Source organism: Lutjanus erythropterus, chromosome 2 (genome assembly GCF_056507025.1).
Source record: "Lutjanus erythropterus isolate fLutEry1 chromosome 2, fLutEry1.hap2, whole genome shotgun sequence".
NCBI lineage: Eukaryota > Metazoa > Chordata > Actinopteri > Lutjaniformes > Lutjanidae > Lutjanus > Lutjanus erythropterus.
Window position 1 is genome coordinate 19,221,024 of NC_139318.1, and position 25,253 is coordinate 19,246,276.

General features: G+C 39.7%; 1 protein-coding gene across 1 annotated transcript in view; it reads left to right on the top strand.

Moving 5' to 3' along the window:
• Positions 1–25,253, top strand: part of kif21b (kinesin family member 21B) — an 86,169-nt gene that overhangs the window by 49,875 nt on the left and 11,041 nt on the right. The window contains exons 16-32 of the mRNA XM_084730888.1: positions 76–183; positions 861–1,177; positions 2,243–2,426; positions 2,997–3,200; positions 3,317–3,418; positions 4,604–4,769; positions 5,268–5,328; positions 5,554–5,602; positions 7,596–7,840; positions 9,532–9,600; positions 9,750–9,860; positions 15,165–15,203; positions 20,270–20,406; positions 21,184–21,364; positions 21,671–21,835; positions 22,497–22,614; positions 22,709–22,879. Of these exons, the coding sequence (XP_084587014.1) occupies positions 76–183; positions 861–1,177; positions 2,243–2,426; positions 2,997–3,200; positions 3,317–3,418; positions 4,604–4,769; positions 5,268–5,328; positions 5,554–5,602; positions 7,596–7,840; positions 9,532–9,600; positions 9,750–9,860; positions 15,165–15,203; positions 20,270–20,406; positions 21,184–21,364; positions 21,671–21,835; positions 22,497–22,614; positions 22,709–22,879 (2,427 nt within the window). The remainder of the gene's footprint in view (positions 1–75; positions 184–860; positions 1,178–2,242; positions 2,427–2,996; positions 3,201–3,316; positions 3,419–4,603; positions 4,770–5,267; positions 5,329–5,553; positions 5,603–7,595; positions 7,841–9,531; positions 9,601–9,749; positions 9,861–15,164; positions 15,204–20,269; positions 20,407–21,183; positions 21,365–21,670; positions 21,836–22,496; positions 22,615–22,708; positions 22,880–25,253) is intronic.

Consider the following 25,253-nt stretch of genomic DNA (forward strand, 5'->3'; position numbering starts at 1 on the left):
AACGAGCAGGAACAAGACTATTCGAGCAGGAATACTAGTGTAGTTTAGGAAGTCTGACCTCTCTGCTCTTCCCAGGTGGCACTGATGAAGCAGATGAAGGAGGAGCAACAGAGGAGGAGGATGGTGGAGGCAAAGAGGAACCGTGAGATTGCCCAGCTCAAGAAGGAGCAGCGACGACAGGAGGTTAGACTATAGAAAACTACAGGAGATACTTCAGTCAGAAACATTTAGCACACATATTCATATATTTGCTCTGATACTTCAGCCTACTAATGTTGCAAAGAGAAATTATTAGTAGATTGAGAACCAGGTTAGACATTATGAGCAACATTGTATATGAGCCTGTTTAATATATATTAAAGCTGTTGTCTGCATGGTCCAAAGTCTAATTTCACTTTTTTTATTTAAAGAATAATTCATGCTGGTGAGTTGGCATGTAGGCCTGCATACATGTGTGCAAATGTACAGTCAGGATCTCCATCTGTTTGTCCACCCGGCACATTAACAGGCTGATTTATGTATTATCTACATGCTGCATACAGATTTTGGAATCGCTTTTATGTTTTGAAGATTAATATATACTCTGCCTGCATTAATTTGCATCTTTGTTTGCTTTCCCTGGAGGAGAGGGCTTATTAATGAGCATGGACACATTAACACTCACATAACATGGCCCTCATTCATAATCCTGTTATTTAAGGCTTCGTCTTAAGTCTTAAAATCCTTTCATGATCAACACTTTGTAAGCTTGTTGTACAAAAAGCTCAGGAATATAATTAACATTAGAAGAACAAATAAAAAATGTGATGGCTGAATAACAAACATATTTAAGAAACATTTCTCTCCTCCATGTCCATCAGTATCAGATTCGGGCGCTGGAGTCTCAGAAGCGGCAGCAGGAGCTGGTCCTGCGCAGGAAGACCCAGGAGGTGACCGCCTTGCGGCGCCTGGCCAAGCCCATGTCAGACCGCGTGGCTGGGCGTGTGGCCCGCTGGAACCAGACCCCCCCAGTTACGGACTCTGGAGCCGAATTATCAGCCAGCACTACAGCGAGCAGCTCTGAACCTGAGACTGGGAGGACTGTGAGTGGGCTGGTGAGACAGTGGAACAATAAAAACAACATGTTCGGATACATGGGAGAGAGTGAAGGCAGCATGGATGGAACCAGGGTCATTGGGTAAGTAGTTATTTTATAACCTGTACTTTACATAAGCTTTATTAAAGGGTAACTTCATTGTTAACCTAGACTCTGTTTTCCCATGTTTTTGTGTCTAAGTGACTAACAGATACAACAATTTTTGAAATTGGTCCAGTATTGAGTGAGAGTGCTGCAGCTGTCAGCCGGTGAAAAGGGCTGCAATGTAATCCTTATGGGAAATTGCAAACCATTGTCCACAAGAAGTGCTTGTTTTGCCACTGACAGGTTGAGGCTGTTATTGTAATGACAACATTATTGGAAGGATCCTTACAGAGGTAGACATTTTTGTTAAAAAGGAAGATTTTTTATTACCAGAAACAGCCAATTTATCACCAAACCCACCATACTCCATTTACACAGACACTTCTTTTATCATTGTAAAACACATTTCATTCAAACTTGACAAAAACAAAATAAAACTCACCAAAAATGTATTTACTCATCTTTCTCCTGCTCCAACAATCTGTAGTGAGTTTAAAAAAATAGTACGTGCAGCAGCAGAAAATTATCTCAATAGAGACACCAAACTGAAAAGTTTTTTTTAAGAAAAAACACCCAAATTATGTGATTTCATTTTCTACTGGTTTGTTTAGTCCTCCATGACAGTAACTTGAATATCATTGGGTTGTGGAGACATTTTAGGACATCGCCTTGGGCTTTGGGAAACACTGATAAACATTTTTCACCGTTTTCTTACATTTTGTTGAAAAACAACTAATTGATTAATTGGGAAAATGATGGTGGGATTAATAATAATGAAAATAATTGTTAGTTGCAGCCCTAATAGATGGAGAAAGTGAAGCAGTTAGCAGTTAAAGAGACAGATGTTTTCCTCAGGTGGCCACAAACACAACTCAAAGTGAATGATAATGTTGCTACATAACTTCAGAATGCTAAATAAACATGTTTTAAGCGAGTTCACCATATCACCTTTAAAGGTAATGAAAAGATCAGAAGATCAGTTATTGGTTGGTGTAATTTAGTTTCTCCTCTCCTCTCCTCTCCTCTCCTCTCCTCTCCTCTCCTCTCCTCTCCTCTCCTCAGCAGTAGGAAGAAGTTGCAGCGTAAGCCAGCAGGTCTGGGCAGCGCTGCAGGGGCGGGCAGAGCCAGCAGTTTCTCCAAGTCTGCCCGTCAGAAGTGGCTCGCCCTGGAACGTCGTGTCATGGACATTGTCATGCAGAGGATGACGATTGCTAACGTAGAAGCTGACATGGATCGCCTTATCAAGGTAGAAACAGACTCACAGTTTTTACTCTTGACTTAAGCTGGAGATAGTGCTGTTTTAGGTTTTGTTACTTGGGTTTTTACTCAGTTTTAATATCACTTGAGAGGACATGGAAAAATGCAAGCATTTTATGATATAGTTGTTGGGAGATGAGCAGCAGTTTTAGCTGTGATTAAAAGTCAAAAATGAAGAACAAAAATTACACATGAAAAATTAGTTTGAAGTCATATCCTCTTTTTGGCTGACCTCATCTCAGTAGTCGGTAACTGAAACCAGTGTGTGAGGCTCTTCCTTCCTCCTTTCGTCCTAGATGCAGACTGTTAAAATGCAGTGCAATTAGATGGTCTAAGGGTAAAACATATTCTTCTGTCTGCTATATCTGATTTGTCACATCAAAAATGCTGTAATCTTTATGCTCCTTAGTCTGAAGACAGAAAGAAATAGCAAATTGAAAAAAGTTTCCAAATGCGGAAATAGCTATTTTGTTTCTTTAACCTTGAAATTTGCAGATTTTTTGTAAGTTTAGCTCTGACTTTTTTTTTTTTTGCTGTGTTTGTGTTTTTGCTGAGTCAGAAGCGAGAGGAGCTGACAGGCCAGCAGGAATCTCTCTCACACAAGAGGGAGGTCCTGATGGCAGAGGGGGAGGGGCCAGAAGCAGAGGACCGCCTCCTTCAGGAAATTAATGAGGAAATTGAGGTGCTGAATGCCAACATAGACTACATCAATGACAGCCTGTCTGACTGCCAGGCCACCATTGTACAGATAGAAGAAACCAAGGTATGAACACACACACACACACACGCACACACACACACACACAGAAACAGAGACACATACACACGGTAATGTTTGATGCCCAACTGTAAGAACTGACAGAACTGTGTTTTGCACAGGATGAGCTGGACTCCACAGACACTTCAGTGGTGATCAGCTCCTGCTCTCTGGCTGAAGCGCGCCACCTGCTGGACCACTTCCTGAAGGCCTCCATTGACAAAGTGAGTTTACATGCAGAGCAGCTATGAAAAATCCGTTGTTCAGACTCCAGGTAAATCAGATGTTTCTCAAATCAGATCTTTGAGACAGACATCCACACTGTTATATGCAAGTAATCAGATTGGATTTGTTTGTCCAGACATCACCGTCTAATCTGCATGGATTGCTGTGATAATGACTAAATGACTTTTGATGTTGCTTTCAAATGAAGAAGCATGAGAGAGCCTGTACAGAAACCTCCTCACAAACTCCCAGCAGACAATTTATTTCAGCGTCTGTTCACAGACTGTTGTTCTCTAAGTCCTCTATACCGCTTTGATAGTAGCAGCATGAATTTTACTTAGTTATTCTGATGCACTCCCATCACTCTGAATGTGACTTTGTTGTTGTGTGTTGCATTCAAGTAACACAAAATACATTTTGAAATCAGGTTTCGAAGTGTCCTGACTGAGACACATGGTTTATTGCTTTCCTGACTTTCTAAAGATTTGGGCTAGCAGACTGATCAAGGCCCAAAAAACAGAAAAAATAATCCATAGGTGTGTTTTGCAGGCTTAAAACAGCTATTGTTGTAGCTATTTAAATTTGTACTTGTCTGTAAACTAAAAATATTTATTAACCATCATCATATTTGCTACTGGCAAAAGAAAAATAAACATAAAAATCATGTTATTTAATGATGGTGCAGTGAACTGAACTCAATGCTAAAAGTGAGATTAGTGCAGACGCTCAGAGTAATGCTTATAGTGCCATCTAATGGTGTATCATTGTACTGCACATGATGTCAGGCAAGATCAATGAACATCATTCAGAAAATTAAAACACTGTATTTACTAGGTGATACCATTTGCAGGCACATGATTTACTGAGATTTGCTAAAAAGTTGTACAGTACTGAGTGTGTGCATTATAATTTTTCTCCTGAACAAAATATACATACATTTGTAGACTGCACAGCAGAAACATCAGTGCTACAGAAACGTACACAAATATTAACAACTTTTTAAAATGATATACAGATAGTTGAAAAGAGCATGACAGATATATCAGTTTTACAGAGCACATGCATAATAAAGGAACACATACTTCATCTGTGCAGTACTACAGGAAGAAGCTGGGTTAAGGGTTATGCGCATTATCATCTTTGACTTGTTTGGTCATTGTATGTGTGTGTTTGTGTGTGCAAAGAGTTTACAGGTGGCTCAGAAAGAGGCTCAGATCAGACTGCTGGAGGGTCAGCTGAGACAGACAGATGTGATTGGCTCGTCCCACAATCACATGATTCTTGATGCCCTGCGAGAAAAGGCAGAATACATCCCTGAACTCCAGGCTCTCATCCACAATGTACAGCAGGGTGAGTGGTGGTTTCTGTTTGTCTTTCGATCAGTGTGACAGTTTATAAGACTTTATTCATTCATTCATTATGTTCCTTCATAGCTTTCTTCTCTGTTCTTCTTTTTCTGTCTTCATATCTCTTTTTCCATCTTTCTCTTTCACCTTTTGTTAGTATACTAACAGCATGTGGGATGAAATGTATAAAAGTACAGAAGGCTTATCAATATTATACTCAACCATACTGCTTTCCAGTAAACCACAGTACATCTTAAAAAAGGCACAAAATAAAGTTAAGTTTAGACTATAAGGTCTCTTTTAATCACCCACTTGCAACATATAATCTGCACAAAGCAAACTAACAGAAAACTATCAGCCTTAAAGAATATATTAAAAGTGAAAAATATTTAAATATTAGATTGGAAAATGTGGTGGTTGAGTAGGATGTGGCACGTACAGATTGGCAGTGTATAGATGTTGTGCTGGGGGCTGACAAATTCCATGTTTTGTGTGTTTCCAGAAAATGGTTACGCCAGCACAGACGAGGAGCCGTCTGAGTTCAGCCAAGCCTCTGACAGCAGGTGAGACTGTAATCTGCTCGCCCACACAACATCCTCGACACACAACATCATACAACATCCTCCTCTCATCCTGCCTGTCTTTTTAAAAATATACACCACAATCTGCTAAAATTGATTTTATCTTTGAAAAAACATCATGTTCATCCTGTAAACTCTGTACTCCAGTTCTCATTTTTCTTTGAATACATGTTTATTCCCTAACGCTCATTTTCTGTTTTCCTGCAGTGTCTCTCAAATGAAAGAATCCAACAGCCAAGATGATTTCAAGATAAAGGTACAGCTGATTTGTCTTATTGATGTGTGAGATACAGGCTTTAAATTCACATTCTTCCTGTTTCCTGTTTCCATTCTTCCTGTTTACACACTGAAGGAGTCATTTTTCTTTAATGCAGATTTTAACGTTGCTTCCATATAGTTTTGTTAGTGTCTGTGCTCAAAACATCAGGTAGTGCTGTGTCTTGCAGTGTCCAAGCCTGTCAGATCTTTATGAATCACAATGATGCTGCATGGTGTCAGATGACTTTAATGTTTTTGCTGTAGTGCATAATTTTTTTAGGTTATTTTTTTGGGCTTTTGCCTTTATTGTGATAGGACAGCTGAAGACAGGAAAGGGGTTAGAGAGAGAGGGGATGACATGCAGCAAATGGGCTGCAGGTGGGAATTGAACCAGCAGCCACTGCAGAGGACTGACAGCCCCAATGCATGGTGCACACGCTCCACCAACTGAGCTAAAGGGGCGCCCTGCTGTGGTGCATAATTACTCAAAGTGCAGCTCCGTGGGACAGTGGCAACTCTTAGAAAGATTTTGTGTGGCCCCTGAACATGCATTTTGTTTTAACCGTCTGTGGTCCATTTTAAGTTACTGCCTCAGACTACACCTGCCTAACAACCATCTGTCAGGTTAGGAATGACAACTTATCGCAGGAAATACCTTCTGTTATCAATACCAGTTTTGTTTGCTAACATTAGAAGTTTTCAGTGGACATCTTAGCAGATTAAAGGAGAAATAATTACTGTAATACATCATAAAAAGGACTTAACGAGATTAAGAAAACATGCTAAGTTGAAATCCTCACTTCTCTGACAACAAGGCTACAGCTGCAGTGTCATCTTTTGAAATTCCGATTTCTATTTTGGCCCATAACTTGAGTTATTATTTGCCCATGTCATGTTAATTAGAGTTCAAACTAATGCCGAATGCTCACACAGCGAGTAAGAGTCTGTTTATTTGCCATAAGAAATCATCAATAATCCTTTCGAAGGAGTAATTGAGTGTGTATTTTCAGACCAGTGGCCTTTTTTCAATAAAACAGGCTTACAATTAACACTTAAAAAAAGCTGACCAACTTACAGTGTAGGACTCTTTGTCACTTGTTATTGTCAAATTACAATGTTGCGCTTGTCTTGCGCTCCTGCTGTGTTCATGCAGCCTGCCTCAGCTTCCTCACGTCTGGGGAGGAGGGGACAGCGGGAAACAAATTGCTTCAACCATAGATTGTATATTAAATGGGATTTCAGCCTAGCAATCAGGAAAAATTGACCAGTTCTTACATTGTCGGACCTCGGGGGATCGATTAAGTGATCTGCCACATCTGCAAACAGGTGAATTCAGTGCTCAAGGAATTTAATGTTAAACACCATTAAAGACAAGTCACAAATCACACGACAAGTTCATTGTTTTTCCTGTGCAGCTCTCAATCATGAGCTGCCTGTCTAAATTGGTACTGACTCAGTCATCAAACCTTTAAATGAGAACCCCTGCTGCAGTGATTGTGTTTAGACCCTTATGCTAATTTTCACTGTCAAAACACATGCCACACTGCCTGTCAAGCAGCTGCAGTTCCTGTTTTAAACCATGAGGTGGCAGTAAAAGCAAACACTTAAAAAGTATTCAGCCTCCTGAAGCTTGGTTTAATATTCTAAGGAGGAAATCCTGATTTGACACCAATCCCTCTTATTCTCTGGTTAATGCTCTGTTTTCTGTCCTTAACTGTGTCATTTTAGTTAATGTTTTTCTCTATCCAGCCTTTGGTTGGCCCCACAATTGCTGATTTATCATTTCTAGCATGTTATTTACTATTTTCCTATTCTTTTTGCCCCTTTCCCTCCTGTTTTCAGGCTGTGTGTTAATTTCCTCCTGTGCCTTAATTAAATTCAGTCTTTATTTTATGTCTCGGTTTTTCCTATCCCACTGTCATCCATCCCTCTCATTTCATTCTCCCTTCAATGGTCTTCTGTAACATAAATGGTGCTCATTTCTCACCCAGATGGAGCCTCGTCTGTCTGCTCAGATGAAGGCGGTGTCAGCGGAGTATCTGGGTCCCATCCTGGACCCTTCATCAAGCAGCAAGCAGCAGCACATCACCAAGTCTCTGGCCTCGCTGACGGACATCCAGGAGGATGGCCTGAGCCTGGCGACAGCGAGTTTGGGCCTCAGCCTCGCCCTACGAGACCCCTACCACAGGGAACGGGCATCCCGCACCATCAGCTTACCTATCAGGGGACACACCTTGTAAGTTAATCATAATGATCAATAGATATCCTTGAAGTGTCACTAAGAAAGAGATATGATGGAGGCTTGGCTCTTGTACTTTAGCCATATTGAATTATGACCTCATAAGTAATACTGCAGTGTTTCTGATGTTTGCACGTTCTACTGCAGTGGTTCCCAGTCTCGTTTCCCAAGTTCTTTCAACCATTTATCCATTACTTATAACTATCAACCATTTAGCTCTCAACCATGTATCCATTAGCCTTAGACTGTCATTTATCCATTACTTTTAGCTATCAACCATTTAGCTGTCATCTATGTATCCATTACTTAAGCTAGCTATCATTTATCCATTAACTACTTTTAGCTAACTATCATTTATGCATTACTTTAACCAACAGCATTTCTCCATTACTTTCATCCTACAATCAACCATTCATCCCTTTATTTTAGTAAACTATCAACCATGTAGCCGTTACTTTTAGCTATCAATCATTTATCCATGGGGAATGCCATTGTTCTGACGGCCTAATCTTCTAAAACTGAACAGTCTGAAAAATATCCCATTGGACTGAAAGCCCATTTATCTAACAGCCCTTTATCCCCAAAACAAGTCCCATTTACTCTGAAAATACACTCTCCCTGAAGTTGTTATTTCAGTGACTGCTGGGCCTGTCCATAGTGCTGAATCAGCAGGGGTTTCAACAAAATTTCAAGCCATATTAGGTCAGCCGTATTTATTACTTTAAGCCAACCATCAAATTTATCCATTACTTTTATCAGTATCAGTTATCAGTCATGTAACCATTAATTACTTTAAGCTATCTGTTTGCTTCTTGCACATTTTAACAGCATGAAAGTGTTCAGGTATTACAGCATGGATCAGTGTGTGGATGTATTTTTTTAATCAAATCATAACTTCTATTTTGTCAAATTAGTTGAACTGTTCTACAAATCCTTCCACACCACCTGGCAGAGGTACCATCTGAGGCACAAGTAACCCTGGTTGTGAATCACTGCTCTACTGTATGAGATCAGCAGGGTTGCCTGTAGGTTAGGGGCCTTGTTCAATTAGAGAACCTCGTCTCGAATTCCCATGTTGGTAAACATTTGTTTTGCTGAAGTGCCCTTCAGCAAGATGAAGAGCAGTCCTTGGAATACTGATGACGTGTTGAACTGGAAAATTTGTTACTAATTTAACATAAAATATGTTTTTTACTGAGGTAAACAAACAAGTGGGGACAGACACATGAGCATAATTGTATAGCTATAAGAAAACACCCCATGGAATATCACAATTGCATTAACAAGAAAAAAGAACATTTTTCTTACACTTTTTTTTCTAATAACGGAGACAAAGTTGTCAAGAGTTTTTGTGTCTATTTTCCACCGCACACTTCCAAACTATCAACAACTGGAAACCTGCCAGAGGCCAGACGTTTTTTAGGTTATGAAACTGCTTCAGGGAGGGAAAAGGAGAAATCAATGAAATTTGCATCAGTCCTCTGGGATAGGAAGCCTGTTTGTGTGCGATTTGATATTAAAAGAAATGAGCCTGCAAGCTTTAGTCTGCTAGGAATGTTGTTAAGTTGCATAAAACCCTTGTTGCTTATAGATTCCCAGCAGTTTACATAAATGTGTATCATCCTCCTGTGCACTCCCTTGAATATTTGCTTAGTTTGCTTCTGTATATGTGTGTGTGTGTGTGTCAGTCCCAGGCAGTCTCGGGGTTATGACACTTCCCCTATAACAAGGAGGAAGTCTTACGACCGTGCATACAGGTACATGCAATATAGTGCTCAAATTTATTTTCTAGGAAGATCAATCACATTTTTTGACTGTGTAATGTAGTTTTCATAACTTTCTCCCTCTTAACTCATACTTTCTTTCCCTGTCCTTAACCCTCCTCACCCTCCCACCCCCATATCAGGCCCACTGATGGCTACACTCCCCCCTCCTCCCCTCCTCTGAGGACTAGGAATGACCGCAACGTCTTCTCAAGGCTCACCAGCAATCAAACTCAAGGTTCTGCTCTGGACAAGTGAGTACACTCTCGCACAGATTCACACATCCACACACTGCTTTTGTCCTTTTGTCCCCCACATTCTCATCTTATCAATTCAGTCTCAGTACGACTGAATGAACCATTCCTTTATTTTCTTTTTTTCTCTTCCGTGGTTTTAAAGTCTTAACTGACCCTGTCGATATAGGCTTAAGGTCAGGCCGTTTGAGGGGAAAGTGATTTTGTCCCTGGTGTAGATGAGCCTTCTACAAGTGGGCTATTCTAGCTGTTTTTCTACAGATGAATCCCACTCTCAGACAAAGAGACTTTTTATCTGACATTAATGTAGTTCCCGGGGGACCAGATGGTGCAGACATTCACAGAATCCAGGTGCTAAATGCACTCAAGAGGCACTGAAGAGCTGATCATCCAAACCACGACCACTGGAGACTCAGAGCTGCATTTAGCAGCACTAAAAACAAGGTGTAATTGCAGTGGACTTCCAGTCCATGTATAAGAAACACCAGGAAACAAATACAAATCAGGAGCTCAGATAGTAACACCCCCTATAGGAACAAACTGGCAGGGCTGTTGTGATTGGGAGAGTGAAAGCAAGATGTGATATCATCTGTATTGAAATTGGAACCCATCCAGTTCAGTATTGGTATCGGAGTGTGATATTGATGTATGGCATTCATTGGGTATTGAACTTGCATTACTGATTCGCATTCCGGTCTAAATTACACAACGCATTGTGTTTACCTAATGTTTTTCTTTCTATTTGTAAATACTATGCTAAGCAGAGTGAAATGAGAACTGAGGTACTATTACTGTGCTATGATTCAGTGACAAAATGTTCTACCCAGCTCACTCATGGTGTATATGGGTATAAATTAGCATAAAAATGACAATTATCACCATAAAGTACCATGTTCTGAACAAACACATTATAAATACATGTCAAACAGAATATAAACACTAACAAACAGTAGCATATTCATTTTGGAACATAAAAATAGCAAACTTAAAGGTATAATATGCAACATTTTTCTAAAAAACAATGTATAGACTCATAAATAATCCCTATAATAATAATAAGATACTACTACTACTACTACTACTAATAGTCCCTTTATTTGTGGTGGTATTTGCAGATACCCTGCCCTCTACCTGTTTTTCCTAATTTTTTCTTATTGTTTTGCTGTGTTGGGATGTTTTACCAACTCAAAACATTGGTTTTGACATCCTGATGTGTTTATGAACAGTTGAACAAATCCTCCTGACTCTGCGTTTAACCTCTCAGCAATACATCATGGGAGATTTTGCAAATGAGGGCCGTCTCTCAGGCTATCAGCTGTACATGTGAATATCATAAACCAGATTCCTACAGCACCCCACTATGGTTGAAGGACATCATTGCGCAAGTTACATTACACAAACTACATAAGCTTGTCAGACTTAAGTTCAGTTTCAGCCACATGTAATCTTATTACTACTGCTACTACTACTACTACTACTACTACTACTACTAATAATAATAATAATAATAATAATGATAATTAATCATCACCAAGAAAAAATTGGTATCGGTATAGTATTGGTATCAACAGATTCAGATATGATAGTTGGATAGGATAGGAATAAAAAAAAAAGTGGATTGGTACTTCTCTAATCTAAATATCTGTTTTGAGATGACATGATGTGCATGACAATGATGAGCATGATCTGCATTAGGACGAGAGAAAGAGAAATCATCTTACAGGATCTAATCTAATCTAATCCAATAAAGAAAAGCCCTGCCATAAATCTTATCTCATAATATTCAGGTTTGGTGACACACTGTCAGAAAGAATTTGATTCAAATTTATGGTAATTTTTGAGGCTGTAGTTGGTTGTAATGGTGTTGAATTCCGCACCTTTTTAATGTTTTTTCATCCAATTTACATGCATAAAGGTAGAAGAATGTAATAATGGCCTCTTGATGTGTAAGTGTGTCGTCCAGCAACATCAGATGGAGACACAATGTGGATATGAGATGCATGTTAATGTCGGCTGCAAAGGTGCCAAGACCGGAATGAGCAACCGGCCTTTTCCCTTCCTGTTCACAATCAATTCCAGCTCTACACTTTGACAAATGTCAGCAATTAATTTCAGTCAGCGTTTGTTTTGTAATCTTTATTAATCCGGAACATTTCTCAGCTTTATTGACTCCTAATTGTTAGCGAGGATGCTGTGTGGAATGAGTTAGGATGTTGTGATTGTGTTTATATGCTGTATGTGTGAATATTTGTGTGTGCTGGAGCCTGTGGGTCCTCATTATCTGGAGCAGGGGTAGGTAAATGAGTTGGCTCTTGTCATCTTTGTATGCAGCTGTTGTCATCGGTGGCCATTTTGAATTGACTCAGGGTGACAGTGTGGGAGGGTATTTATGTTTAAGGTCTTGGGTGTAGTTCCCATAGGAGAAGTCTTCCTAAAGAGCACGGTGCAGGAGGATGAAATGGTGTGTTTTTTTGGTTTTTAATCCTTTGTTGCAGGGAGCATTTACATTTGTGAAGATTTTTAGCCAGATATTCATCATTAAACCATCATTTTATTTTTGTTTGGTTTCATTGTCCTAACCTGACCTTCTTCTGACACTTAATTCATCATCACAAGCATAAATTCAAAGCTAAATGAAGTTAATTTATCAAAAAATAATTAGAAAGTATGAATCGTCTTTATGAATTCTGTGTAACTGGTTGTCAAATGAGAAGCTGTTTGGCATGCAAAGAAGAATGTACATCTCATGTACATCTTTGCAAGTTCACAAAACCTGTTAAAATTCAACAAGACATTTTTGTGATTGTGACTATATGGATACATTCTGCTTCAGTTTTTTGTTTGATTCATATTTGAATAGATGTGTTGCCTATGAGACTGGGATCATGCATTTTTATACAGATTTGAATTGAGTAAAATTAATTTTGTACAAAGTTTTCTTGTCTTCTCTTGGATACAGAGGCTTTGAATCCTTGATCTGTTTTTTTAATCTTCACATAACATTTGCATCCTACAAAAAAACAATGAATTTAAACAGGATTTTGTCTTGAGAGTCTGAAAGAGAAGCGGGTATTACCATACTAATAGCCACCGTAGCCAGCTGTAAATACTAAGAAATGGAGGAATTTCCATCACCATTTAACACTTTTGTTCCCCCCAGTCATATCCAGAGCCAATTTAGTTTATTATTTCATGCTCATGAGTGTAAAGCACAGGCACTCTGGTGACAAACCTGAGGCTATAAAATATTTACAATATAATAACACTTTTATTGCACTGTTACACACATACCAGCCTTCCCCTTTGCGCTATTGTGGAGGTACTGTACTGGTGTGGTCTGGATTTTTCTCCCTCGACAGCTTTGAGCCGTCTCGCCTCTGATCCAGATTGACAACCTGATCCTCCATTCTGGATTTTCCTTCTGTTAACCCTGTTTGTGGTCCCTTACATGTTCTTTTCTGTACTAATTCCCTGAATATGGCTGGAAAGAGTGGAGTGGATACTGGCGTCAGATGAGTCATTCATTGGGGATAAGGACTACAAAAGTGTAGAAATTGTAATGTGCAGGTCTTTGACTTCTGTGTATGACTGTCCTGGCATCAGTGTCTCCCCCTTGAATACTTCCCTTTTTCTTTCAGTACCTTTTTTCTGCTTTGTTTAAATAATTAGTTCGACATTTTGCTGAGAGTTACATGAGAAGATTGATACCACTCTCATGTCTGTATGCTAACGACGAAGCAAGAGCCAGACGCTGGCTAACTTATCTTAGCATAAAGACTGGAAACAGGGGGACACAGCTTACCTACAGTAACAAAACCTACTTACCGGCACCTGTGAAGCTTAAACATTAAGATGTATCTCCATTCTTTAATAATTAAAAAATGATAAGTTGTGGATTTAGCCCAGCACATAACATGTAAAACCAGAAATTGTCGTCTTTGTAAATTTCTTTTTGATGCAAATGCAACATAATTTACTAGTCAGCTTTAGGGGTGCTGATGAGCAGATTTTGTTACTTTAAGACAGAGCGAGACTAGCTGTGTCCCTCTGTCTCCAGTATTCATGCTAAGCTAAGCTAACCGGCTGCTGGCTACAGCAGTAAACGCCCAATATTTCAACATCCCAAGATTTACAGGGATTTATTGGTGGAATATGGCAGAAATGGAATAAATTATTATTGAGTATGTTTTCATTAATGTATAATCACCTGGATATGATCCATTGTGCCTTTGTTACCCTAGATATAATAAACCAATTATATCTAAGGTGCCATTAGGGGTGGGTCCCAAAACCCAGTATTAAACGGGCACTGGAGCTAAATTATTAATGACCGGAATATTGATAAGTCCTCTGTTGGGGTTAATTTTACCATATAGTTATATTTAAAATATTTCATTTAAATCATATTCTGAATTTATTCTTTTTTAAAACAATCTTTTTTTTTTTTAAGTAATAATTTATTCATGATAAAGAACCAATAAAAGTATCGTTTTTTACGTACCAGATCAGTAAGGAGTATCAATAAGAGTAGTCTCACCATGTTACACCAAACTCTGGCTCTACATATGTCCTTTAGCGTTTTTCATGAGTTGAGGGACCACCACAAGTTATCCTATTTCTATCCAATTTATAAATAATAGATTTAAAAAAGAATAATCATTAATCATGAAAAATAACTAATAGAAGTACCTTTTAAGTACCAGATCAATAAGGAGTATTGATAAGAGCAGTCAAACACTGGCTCTACATATGTCCATTAGTGGTTTTTGTGAGCTGCAGGGCCACCGTAGGTTATTCTACATGCTTGCATTGGGGATAGAGACAAGTTGTTTCCAGTCTCCTGCCACAGAATCCTACATACCGATCCTTTAAATTGAGTTGACAGACTTCAGAGTGGTATCAGTCATCTCATCTATTAAGCATATTTTCCAAAATGTCGAACTATTTTTTGAAACCTTTAACCTTTAATGTTAGCTACTAAACCAGCCATTGCTTAGTGTGGGTGTACCTACAATAAACATGTTTTACCAAGGTAAACATCTGCAGACAGATGTCAAGGAGTACAGCCTGTTCGGTGGTTATATTTGACAAGAAGGCAAACTGAAGCCTGATAATCACTGACAAGTTTTACTGTTTGACTGAGCTTTCCTGCCTGTTTGCTCACTGCTTTATATATAAAACCCTTCCTCTGGTCACTTCTCCTTTTAACCCTTTGCCAGTAACCCTTCTGTCTTTCCTTAGCGTGGTTAACCCTTTCCTCTTCCCACCCTACCCTCCCCTCTCCCGCTCCTCTTCTGCCTCCAGGTCGGATGACAGCGACTCCTCGCTCTCCGAGGTGCTCAGGTAGAGGAACTGTTTGTCACTCTCTGTTCTCCCATTTGCTTGTTAACCCACCTGGTGTCATCTCGTCTCCACCGGTAGTCAGTGCCTCGCCTGGCCTCTTCTCCACCTCCTTCCCCCTCTCTCTGTGGGTGAGGTCGCTGTGGTGCATGTTTTAATCACATGCGGCGTTCTTGGCCCGCCGGCCTTTCCCACCCATGCGATGTTGTGTTTCTCTGTGGTGTTGCTCGCACACGACACTTGAATGAATCTTACCACTTTTCTACAGGCTGCAGAAAAACATAAAAATATGAAAAAAATGAATTTAAACATAAATCTTATGACTGTAGTAACCACCTGATGTTTTTATTTATCACTGTAAGGCAAGCATGAGCAGTCATTTCCCAGACATTTCATGACTTTATTTCCAGTAGAGACTGCAGTCAGTATTAATTCTGACAAGACTTTTTAAATTTAATTTCAAGTCTTATTACATTTGACCCTTTTTTATTTGTTTAAAGTCAAGATTTAATTCACAGAATGCTACGTTTCAATTTAGTCTAATTTCACTCAGTGTTTTAGTCATAGTTTTCTCAGACAGTTTGATGAGACTGTAATGTTTTCGCTGAAATATGTGTCTCCCTGCTGCAAAAATTCCAGTAAGAAGCAAACAAACAAACCTTGAACTGTGTGTTCAGTCATCTAGCCTGACTATGTGTTGTTAACACATTAAAGATTTGTGCATACATCATTATTGATGCATTATTATTGGTTATCAGACACTGATAATGTCATTTTAAATTAATTACCTGAAGAAATAGGCTTTTTATATGTTACTGAGGTAAAAATATCTAAACTGCATCATTGAGGCAGATGAGCATTATGTGGGAAACATGTTTATTCACTCTACATGGAGCTAAAATGAACATAATTAACATACATGTTATCAAATCAATCAACTCACATATTTACCTTGGCAGACACTGCGGGATGTTGTGTTTTCAGGTGTCTTTTTAAATTGGTTGTGTTTTTTCAGCACATCTTTAAACCACAAGGTGCTCAGTCTTAATTAGAAATAATAAACTGATTCAGTTTGAGTATGAGAGAAAAAATTCTGCAGACAGGTTGTCTTCCTGTTTCTTTTCTTTCTTTCCAGCTGACACGCTGGTTATGGTGAGGTACGCACTTTAAAAATGAACTAGATTTATTATTGAAATGGCTGATAACTATCCTTTAATTTAAGTTGTCCACCCAAACAGAGCCAACTATTTTGCCTTTTTTTTTACTCATCAGGGCATAATGAACAGATGATTTTGTAATCATTTTTGCTGTCAACAGTTTTTCAGTTATGTCACATTTAGTCACAATGTAAAAGGATGTCAGTGAATACCACTGACAAAATTAACCATGACTGCAGTATGATATAGGGTTAAAGGAATAGTTAATAGTTTAATAGCTTTCTTGTCAAACATTAGATGAGAAGATCTGTGTCATATTTATATTTGTCTGTTAAATTTGTAGCAGGAGTCAGCAGCCAGTTATCTTCACACAAAGACTGAAAACAGGGGGAAACAGTAGCCCACTCTTCAGAAAGACAACAAAACCTCTAAAACTCAATAATGAACATATATATTGTTTCTTTATTCTGTACAAATACCTAAGTACAAAAATGACAGTTGTGTTTTTTACAGAGGGTTTGTGACTATTTCTTGATGTGGTTCAGCGGCGTCTTGTCATCACTGTTAGCTTGCCAGGCAACCAGCAGATGCTTGGTGTACAGACATGAAAGAGGTATCCATCTTCTCATCTTTGTTTTGGCAAGAAAGTGAATCAGCATATTTTCCTAAATGTCAAACTATTCCTTCAAGACAAATAGTATAAAACTACATAATGAGAATTTTTTTTTTTTCCTCCTCTTCTGTCTGATCGCTCGTGGCTATTCCTGTGTCAGACATATGCACACACAAATTGATGCACCTCTCACCATGGCTCTTCTGTCTGTTTTTCTGTGTACTGCAGAGAGCACACACTGATCTCTCTCCATGTTTTCATTAGTCTGCTGGTCTCATGGTGCTCGGTCCTGCAACATCCATTAGCAGCCCTTACATAGCGCATAACACAGCAGACTATGATATCTTCCACAAGCGCTGATAGAATGGGAACACTTTCTGCCATTTGGACCGGTGCAGAGTGCTGCATTAAGCAATATTATAGTATGTGCAGGATACAGTATGTCCTCATAGAGAAAAACAAAGCAGAATCTATAAAAAAGAAGTTCAAATTAATGCAACATGATGTTTTTCTGGTAGGTAAACAAAGCAGCATGTGACTCTAGAGGATCAGTTAAAATAAAAATGTGAAAGAAATGATGTTTTTAATCAACTTAATAACTTAACAAGTTAACTTATTAAAGGTGTTTTTCAATCAGGACCCTTTTTCCCATGTTTTTGTGTGACACTGACTAATGGGGACAATGATTTTTGAAATTTGTCCAGTATTGAGGGAGAGTGCTGCAGCCGGCAGAGGTGAAAATGAGTTGCAAAATGATTTTTAGTCTTAAAGTAAGTCCACTAAAAGTGCTTGTTTTTCCACTGGCAGGCTCATATTGTTGTTATAAATGCCTGACAACATTATGGAAGGAGTCATTACAGAGACAGGCCTTTTTTTAAAGAGTAAGATAGAGTTTTTAAACTAGAAACAACTGTTTCGTTACTATTGCCAAACTAACCAGACTCACCTTACAAAATTAAGAATTTAACATCTTCATCTTCCTTCGTACACGACAGAAGCAAAATAAAACTCATCAAAACCATCTGCTTTTTCTTCCGTCCATCTTTCCACTGTTCCAACAATCATCAACTAAGGTTGTTTGGTTGAAATAAACTCTTTATTTACAGCGTTAAATGAGAAGATATTGTTGCTGTACACGCTGTTTCTGATGTCCGACCTCCCTCTTGCTCCTCTCCTGATATTTCTACATCTAACGCGGTGAATTACGGGTTTATTTCAATCAAACCATAGTTGATGATTGTTGGAGCAGTGGAAAAACAAGGAAATTTTGTGTTTCTGGAGAGTTGTTTTGTTTCTGTAATGTTAGAATGAAGATGGGGAAGACAAAGGTGTGGTTAATTTTGACGACAGCGATGAAACAGCTGTTTCTGGTTAAACAAAATGCATCTTACTCTTTTAAAAAAAGGTCTCTCTCTCTAGCGATCCTTTTCATACTGTTTTCAGACACTTAAAATAACAATCTGAGCCAGTCAGAGGCAAAAACAAGCACTTTATTGCACTTAGTTTGACGATGTGAAGTTGTGGCTCAGTTTCATTTCAGCTGGCTGCAGCACTCTCCCTTAATGCTGGACCAGTTTCAGAGACTGTTATCCTCATTAGTCACTTAGACACAAAAAACATGGGAAAATAGGGTCCAGGTTGAAAAACACTGAAGTTACCCTTTAACAAACTTCCCATTCTTGCATTCTAACCAATGAGGATGGAGCGTGAGACCTTCCTCAGAGAACATTATAGGGTTAACAGCCTTCAGAGTGATAAGGTTCATTCAAACCTTGAATTTTTTTTTTTTTTTTTTTAATCTTCCTTCCCCTCTCTTCTCCATTTATTAACAGATCCTATTAACAGAAAAGTAACATGTAGGGTTTTGTCCTCTTTTTACCAAAGAAATAACCTGTGTTCTATTATCAGTTTTTCCAAAATGGAATTGGACCAAAATAACAAGGGTGGGACAGATTGTATGTCATGTCCACTCTGTACACCGGCCATCATGGTCAGGTTCTGCAGCTCTGCAGAGGAGCAGGAGCTGATAATCTGACTGTGTTATCATCTTGTTATACATCTCTCCACTTACCCCACATATACCCTTTTCCCTGGGCCCCACAAGGCGATTGGCGGTGGAGGTGCTGAACTGAGAGTCAGCTCCCACCTGACTCCGGAGAGTGGATGCTGCATGTGGTGATGATGACGTCTCAGGACGTTGTGCTGTGGTTTATTTTTGAGTTGCAGGCTGCTGTGTAGTCGGTGTTCTAGGCTGTGGCTGTCGTTAACAATTGTTTTGAGCTTATTCTGTGCAAGTCGGCTCTCTTTTGTGTTTCATGAGACTTGGCAGACATGCATGCAGTCTTTTTTCACTGGGTGATGATTGACAGTTTTTGATTTTGGTTTGCATTTTTACGCACTGTAAAAAAAAAAAAAAAAAAAAAAGCTACACAGACGGTATGGTTTAGTGTTTAATTTTTGATTTGACGTCTGTATTTGTGTGTGTGTTTTCACGCTGGGACATCAGCAGGCACAGAAGAGGAGCATGTTTCCATCTTTGACAAGTTTCCAGCACACCCTTCTGTATTTTTTCTCAGAAACAAACCTTGTCCCGAGTTTTGTGTGTAATCACAGATTCTCTTTTCCCTGCTCACATCCTCAGGCTCTCTCTCTCACTGTTTCACTCTCCTTCACACACATACACACTCACTAACCACCACTGGTGTTATTAGGAAGCCCACTAGGGACCAATTTTCCCACATTCCTCTCTCTTCTTCTCACCCTCTGCCTGCTCTGTCTCACTCTGCTGACTGCTCTCCAGGCACTCTGGGACTCTGGCCTGTCAGTGGGACATAGATTGGGAGGGTGAGGGCGGCAGAGGTTCAGCTAGCGAGATTGAGTGCACATAATATAAGAGGCTGTGTGTGTGTGTGTGTGTGCATGTGTGAGTAAGAAAGACAAGCTGAATAGGAAAGCAGCTCTTACTGTTGTAGCGCCTTAATTGGGCCGTTCCACAACAAAAAGAAAAGAGGGTTGGGTGAGTGGAGGCAGGCCAGAGAGATGGTGCAGGTGGGCTCAGAAAACCAACAGGGAGCTGTGCGTGTGTGTGTATAATGTCATATATGAGTAGTACATCATCTGTCATGTATCTAGTGAGGTTTGTATGGGTTTGTATTGCGTCTCTGTAATGGAAAGAACATTTGTGTGCATGTTTGTGATCGGCCTGTGTTTTACAGTGCAAACATCTGCATATATGGAAATAAGTCACCCTCACTGATTTATATTGACACTGACGCTGTGTATGCATGTGTGATCTTTAGGGGTGTGATCAATCCCATTGGGGGTGTGAAGGGGGGTCGGACGGCGCCCCTGCAGTGTGTTTCTGTAGCCGAGGGCCATTCGAAGCCGGTCCTGTGTGTGGATGCTACGGATGAGCTGCTGTTCACTGGATCTAAAGGTACACGCGCCAGTGACTATACTGTTAGCTCTGTGTTAGGATTCGGCACTTTTCATGTGAATTTCCAGTCAGTGTTGATTGTAAATGTTGTCAGTTGAAGCAATAAATTCCTCAGTGTGCTTTATTGACAGGGAAAGCTGAGTTATCCTGCTACAAAATCTGTAGTTTTTCGTGCAGCCAGATATTACTTGATCAAAGGAAGAACTACAGACTATTTCAGCTTGGATTTCTAGTCTCGGGGTAGCCGGAGGGCGTGCTAGATGTGTATTTTTTATCACCAAACGCTATGTTTTGGCCAACAAATAAAAGCTTTAGGCTAGGGCAGGGGTTCTCAAACTTATAACTCAGAGCACATCTAATTTTTATTCATTCTCAGAGGTCCAGAATGATTGGCAATAACATCACAACATTTAATCAAATTTTACACCACATACACTCAAGTTCAATATAGTCAAGACTGTCAAAATATATTAGAGCCTTGTGAGAGAAAAGGCGATTTAGGAGCTGATAGCTGAAAGCCAAAAAACATTGCTCCAATTTATTACATTTACTATCAGCAATAACTGGACATCCACTCAAGAAGTGCCAGATGTTCTTCTTTATTTAACATAAACCTTAAATGGATCTTATTCACGTTGAAGCCAATTACATGATGACTTAAATTAAATCTGAATCCCAAATTGATAATAGAAAAGTATAGTATATACTATAGAAAAACTAAATAAATGGTGGTTCTTTTGCGCAGAGTGTTTGATCTGCTTGTCTTCTCTCCTCCAGATCGTACCTGTAAGATGTGGAACCTGGTAACAGGTCAAGAGATCGTCACCCTTAAAGGCCACCCGAACAACGTGGTGTCAGTCAAATATTGTCCGTCTTCCTGCCTGGTCTTCTCTGTCTCCACCTCCTACATCAAGGTGTGGGACATCCGCGACTCTGCCAAGTGTATCCGCACGTTTACGTAAGTTTCCTCCTCACGACCAGCCAGATGAAACCATTTGGAGCAGCTAAACTAAAAGATTGCCACTGAGGGGATATTTGATAGAAGTGATTTAGGGATATGCTTTATCTGTTCAGCCATGTGTTGCGGAAGTTGCAGAAAAGTGACGAATGGAATGAGGGAAAATCTGATGTGAAATGCATCTAAAGGAAATGACAACTGTAAAATTCTGCTCATTGCACTTCTCTCTGCCTTAGCTTCTCCTATTTATTTGTCCTTCTCATGTCCCCCTTTTATTTTATTCATTTGTTCCTATTTCTCACACAGGTCTTCAGGGCAGGTGGTTTCAGGTGATGCGTGTGCAGGCACCACTACCCGCACAATAACCTTTGCACAGGGCGAGTGTCAGATCAACCAGATAGCCCTCAACCCATCTGGATCTGTGCTGTATGCTGCTGCTGGAAACACTGTTCGCATGTGGGACCTCAACAGGTACATTTGTCCATTTATTCATTGACCTGCTTATCCATTTATAGACTAAAATATTCATGCATCTATGCATCCATTAATTCCCTCACTGATTTATATGCCAAGTCATCCTTACATTGACTGGTTCAGTCTAACAGATTCTTTACAGCTTGCTCTAAATTCTTTAAGACGTGAATATGGATGTATATATTCACTTGTCAGACATTAATCAACCAGAGACATGATTAACATCTGACTGGAGGGATTAAAAAGGGTCTTAGAAGAAAAGGAACCAGTGATATGTTGTGTGTACGTGAGTGTGTTTTCTACAAGGCACACGTTTTTGAAATCCTGTGGTAACGCCGTCCTCCCGTCAGTTTTTGTGCTTCTGGAGGGCAATGATTAACAGATCGGACCAGACAGTTTACGCTGAGGGGCTCAGACCTATTTAATGATGCAGAAATGAAAAATGAATGTATTAAACATTTCCTCAGCATCATCTCTGCGCATGGCATCGCCATGTCTCAGCAGTTTTACCTCACCCTTGAGACAGAAAGTGATTTCATTCAGTGAAACTGGCACCTTGAAAATCAAATTCTTGTAAGTAATGAATTTCACAGATCTTTGCTTCACCTCTTGTGCTGTGTGCCTGTGTGTGTGTGTGTGTGTGTGTGTGTGTGTGTAGGATGCAAGGGATGGGGAAGCTGACAGGTCACATTGGCTCCGTCATGTGTCTGACAGTGGGACAGTCTCTGCTGGGCAAAGACCAAGTGATCACTGGCTCCAAAGACCATTATGTCAAGGTACTACTCACACAGACACATATTTAGATCATACCTGTGTGTTACAGATGTAGACACTGTGTTTACAGTCTCCTGCTTTCTTTTTCCTCCTTAGGTGTTTGATGTGGCAGAGGGAACTATGGGTAACGTAGGTCCAGCTCATAACTTTGAGCCACCCCATTATGATGGCATCGAGTGTTTGGCCGTACAGGGAGACGTGCTGTTCAGCGGATCGCGAGATAACGGCATCAAAAAATGGGATCTGGAACAGCAGGAGCTCACTCAGGTGCGTGTACCTGCACATACAGTGTCTGTTTTTATTAAAGGTGTTTGTAAATACACCATTCAAAGTTAGCTGCTCCTCCCCGGCTCATCAAATGACAGACGGAGCGAGACATTAAGCGTGGATTAAGAGAGCAAGTGATGTTACTGAGACAAAGCAGTGAATCAGAAAAATAAAACTAAAACACAACCACAGCTCTGCACAATGTTGGATTTTGTGTGAATATAGCAGTCTGGTCTGCCCGTGTGTGTCTGTGTGTGTAGAACTCTTTCTGCAGCTCTCACAGACAGAGAGCAGAGCAAAGAGACAGAATGCAATATAATTGTTAGTCACTACATGTTGGAGTCCTGACCTCAAAACCTGTACATTGTATTAGCTGGGGGCTACACACCACTGTCAAACAGGCTGGAGCCCAAAAACATCCTGAGCACAGCAAAATATGAGAAAATAAGAAAATGCAGGCAGAGTGTCTGTCGATACAGACGCCATCACACACTTCACTTGGGTCTTAAGTGATGATATAGAGGGATTATATTGTATGAATCTAAACTTTTTTTTTTTTTTTTGGAAAATGCTTCATAGTATGGCTTTAAGATTTGTGTCATGGTTGAAGATGGGGCTTTTGCTTAAAGCCTTTAACATCTGTTTTACCATGCTGACCACATACCAATACTCCATAAGGTTCATTTAAAATTAAGGTTGCATGTGTTGGCTGTATGTTTCTGCAGGGAATGTGAGGTCAGCAGGGCCGAGTAGGGAGAAGAATAATTTGATATTCATGAATGTAGAGTTCATACATCAAAGTTTAAAACCCTGACTGAGCTTCAGTGCTGCTCATGACATTATGTGCTGTTAGCCTGCAGGTAGAAACATGCTGTCGTTCTCAGAGGCTATTAATTCATGACCTCTTGACCCTGATCGTCCCGTGAGCAAAGCCGCTCTGTCCATATGATATATGCAGCACAGTATCAAAAGGCTTTGGGACATTATTGGAGGAAACAGATTTAAAGCTATAATTTATAACATTTCCACATTAAAATGCCTACAAATGCGAGACATATGTTACATAATTTGTTGAGCTGTGTGCCTACATTATTCCAAATGTTTCCAACAATGTTCAAATGCAGAGAAATCTGTAATTTACTCAAGGTAACAGTGTATTTCCAACTGTTGCTTGCTAGTTGCTAGTTGCTATACCTTCCAGGAAAACACAGGATACATAGGATATCTCAGAGGGTGAGGAAGGAAGTCTGTGCATTTTCATCAGCTATGGTGGTTGTAAAACTGTGAAGACCACAACTACCATGATCCCACACCACTTCCCGATGTCATCAAACTACGTCTTTTGTTCTTGTTTTAATGTGAGAGACATCCCTAGAGGCAGAAGTTACATATTGTGCATTTAAAAGACAGCTTCACTGCTTCTAGTGTTGAGTAGTGATTTTGATAATCAATTTATTGTTTGCGTAATTTATCAAGCAACTAGACTTCTACAACTAGAGACTACAGCCATGTTAGCAACTGTGTTAGGTTGTACTTAATGTCTTATAACCAATAATGACACATGAATAATGACTTCTGCAAACATTTTTTATATGATATGACATGAAGGTTTCAGTAACACATTCACAGCCTAGATGACTAAACTACTACTAAAGAATAAAGCAACTAAGACAAAAACTTTCTTGTCAAATTCTTGTCAGTCTGGATCAAAGTGGTTGCCATCACCAGAGACACAAGCTTGGCTAAAAATGCCAAATATTTACTTGTTGAAGCTTCCAAAATGTAAGGACTTGCTGCTTTTCTCTGTTTAATTTCATTATAACTGTGTGATGGAAAAAAACAAGCAATATTAAGTACTTGATTGATTTATTTATTTAATAGACTAAATGCTTAAATGATTAATTGAACAACTACATACTTGCAAATACAAATAACCATTTGTTGCAACCTTTGACATTTGATGGAAGGAAAGAAGTGTATGAATCAGAGCACTGAAGACAGATTTTTCCGTCATGACTGACATGAAAATGTCCATCAGGGCCAGTTGTGTTGTAGTGTTGCTTCTTCTTTGAACAGCCGCACTCAGGATAACATGGACATGACAAAATACACACACGCTGTCTATGCCTATAAATTACTGCAAGAGACCGTATTTTACTTGTTAGGAAAAACCGTCTCGGTCGTGACAGTGGAAAGCTGCGCTGCCAGTTGAGTGCTCGGTTGGTGGACAGGCAGCTCCCTTCATGTCTTCCTTTACCCACAGTGCTCGCTCTGTGGAGGAAGTCAACAGAGAGTCGTCATGTGTAATGTGGCAGGAAAGCACTGTGTCAACATGAGGGCATTACAGCCCACATGCACCACAGCCACAGGTACC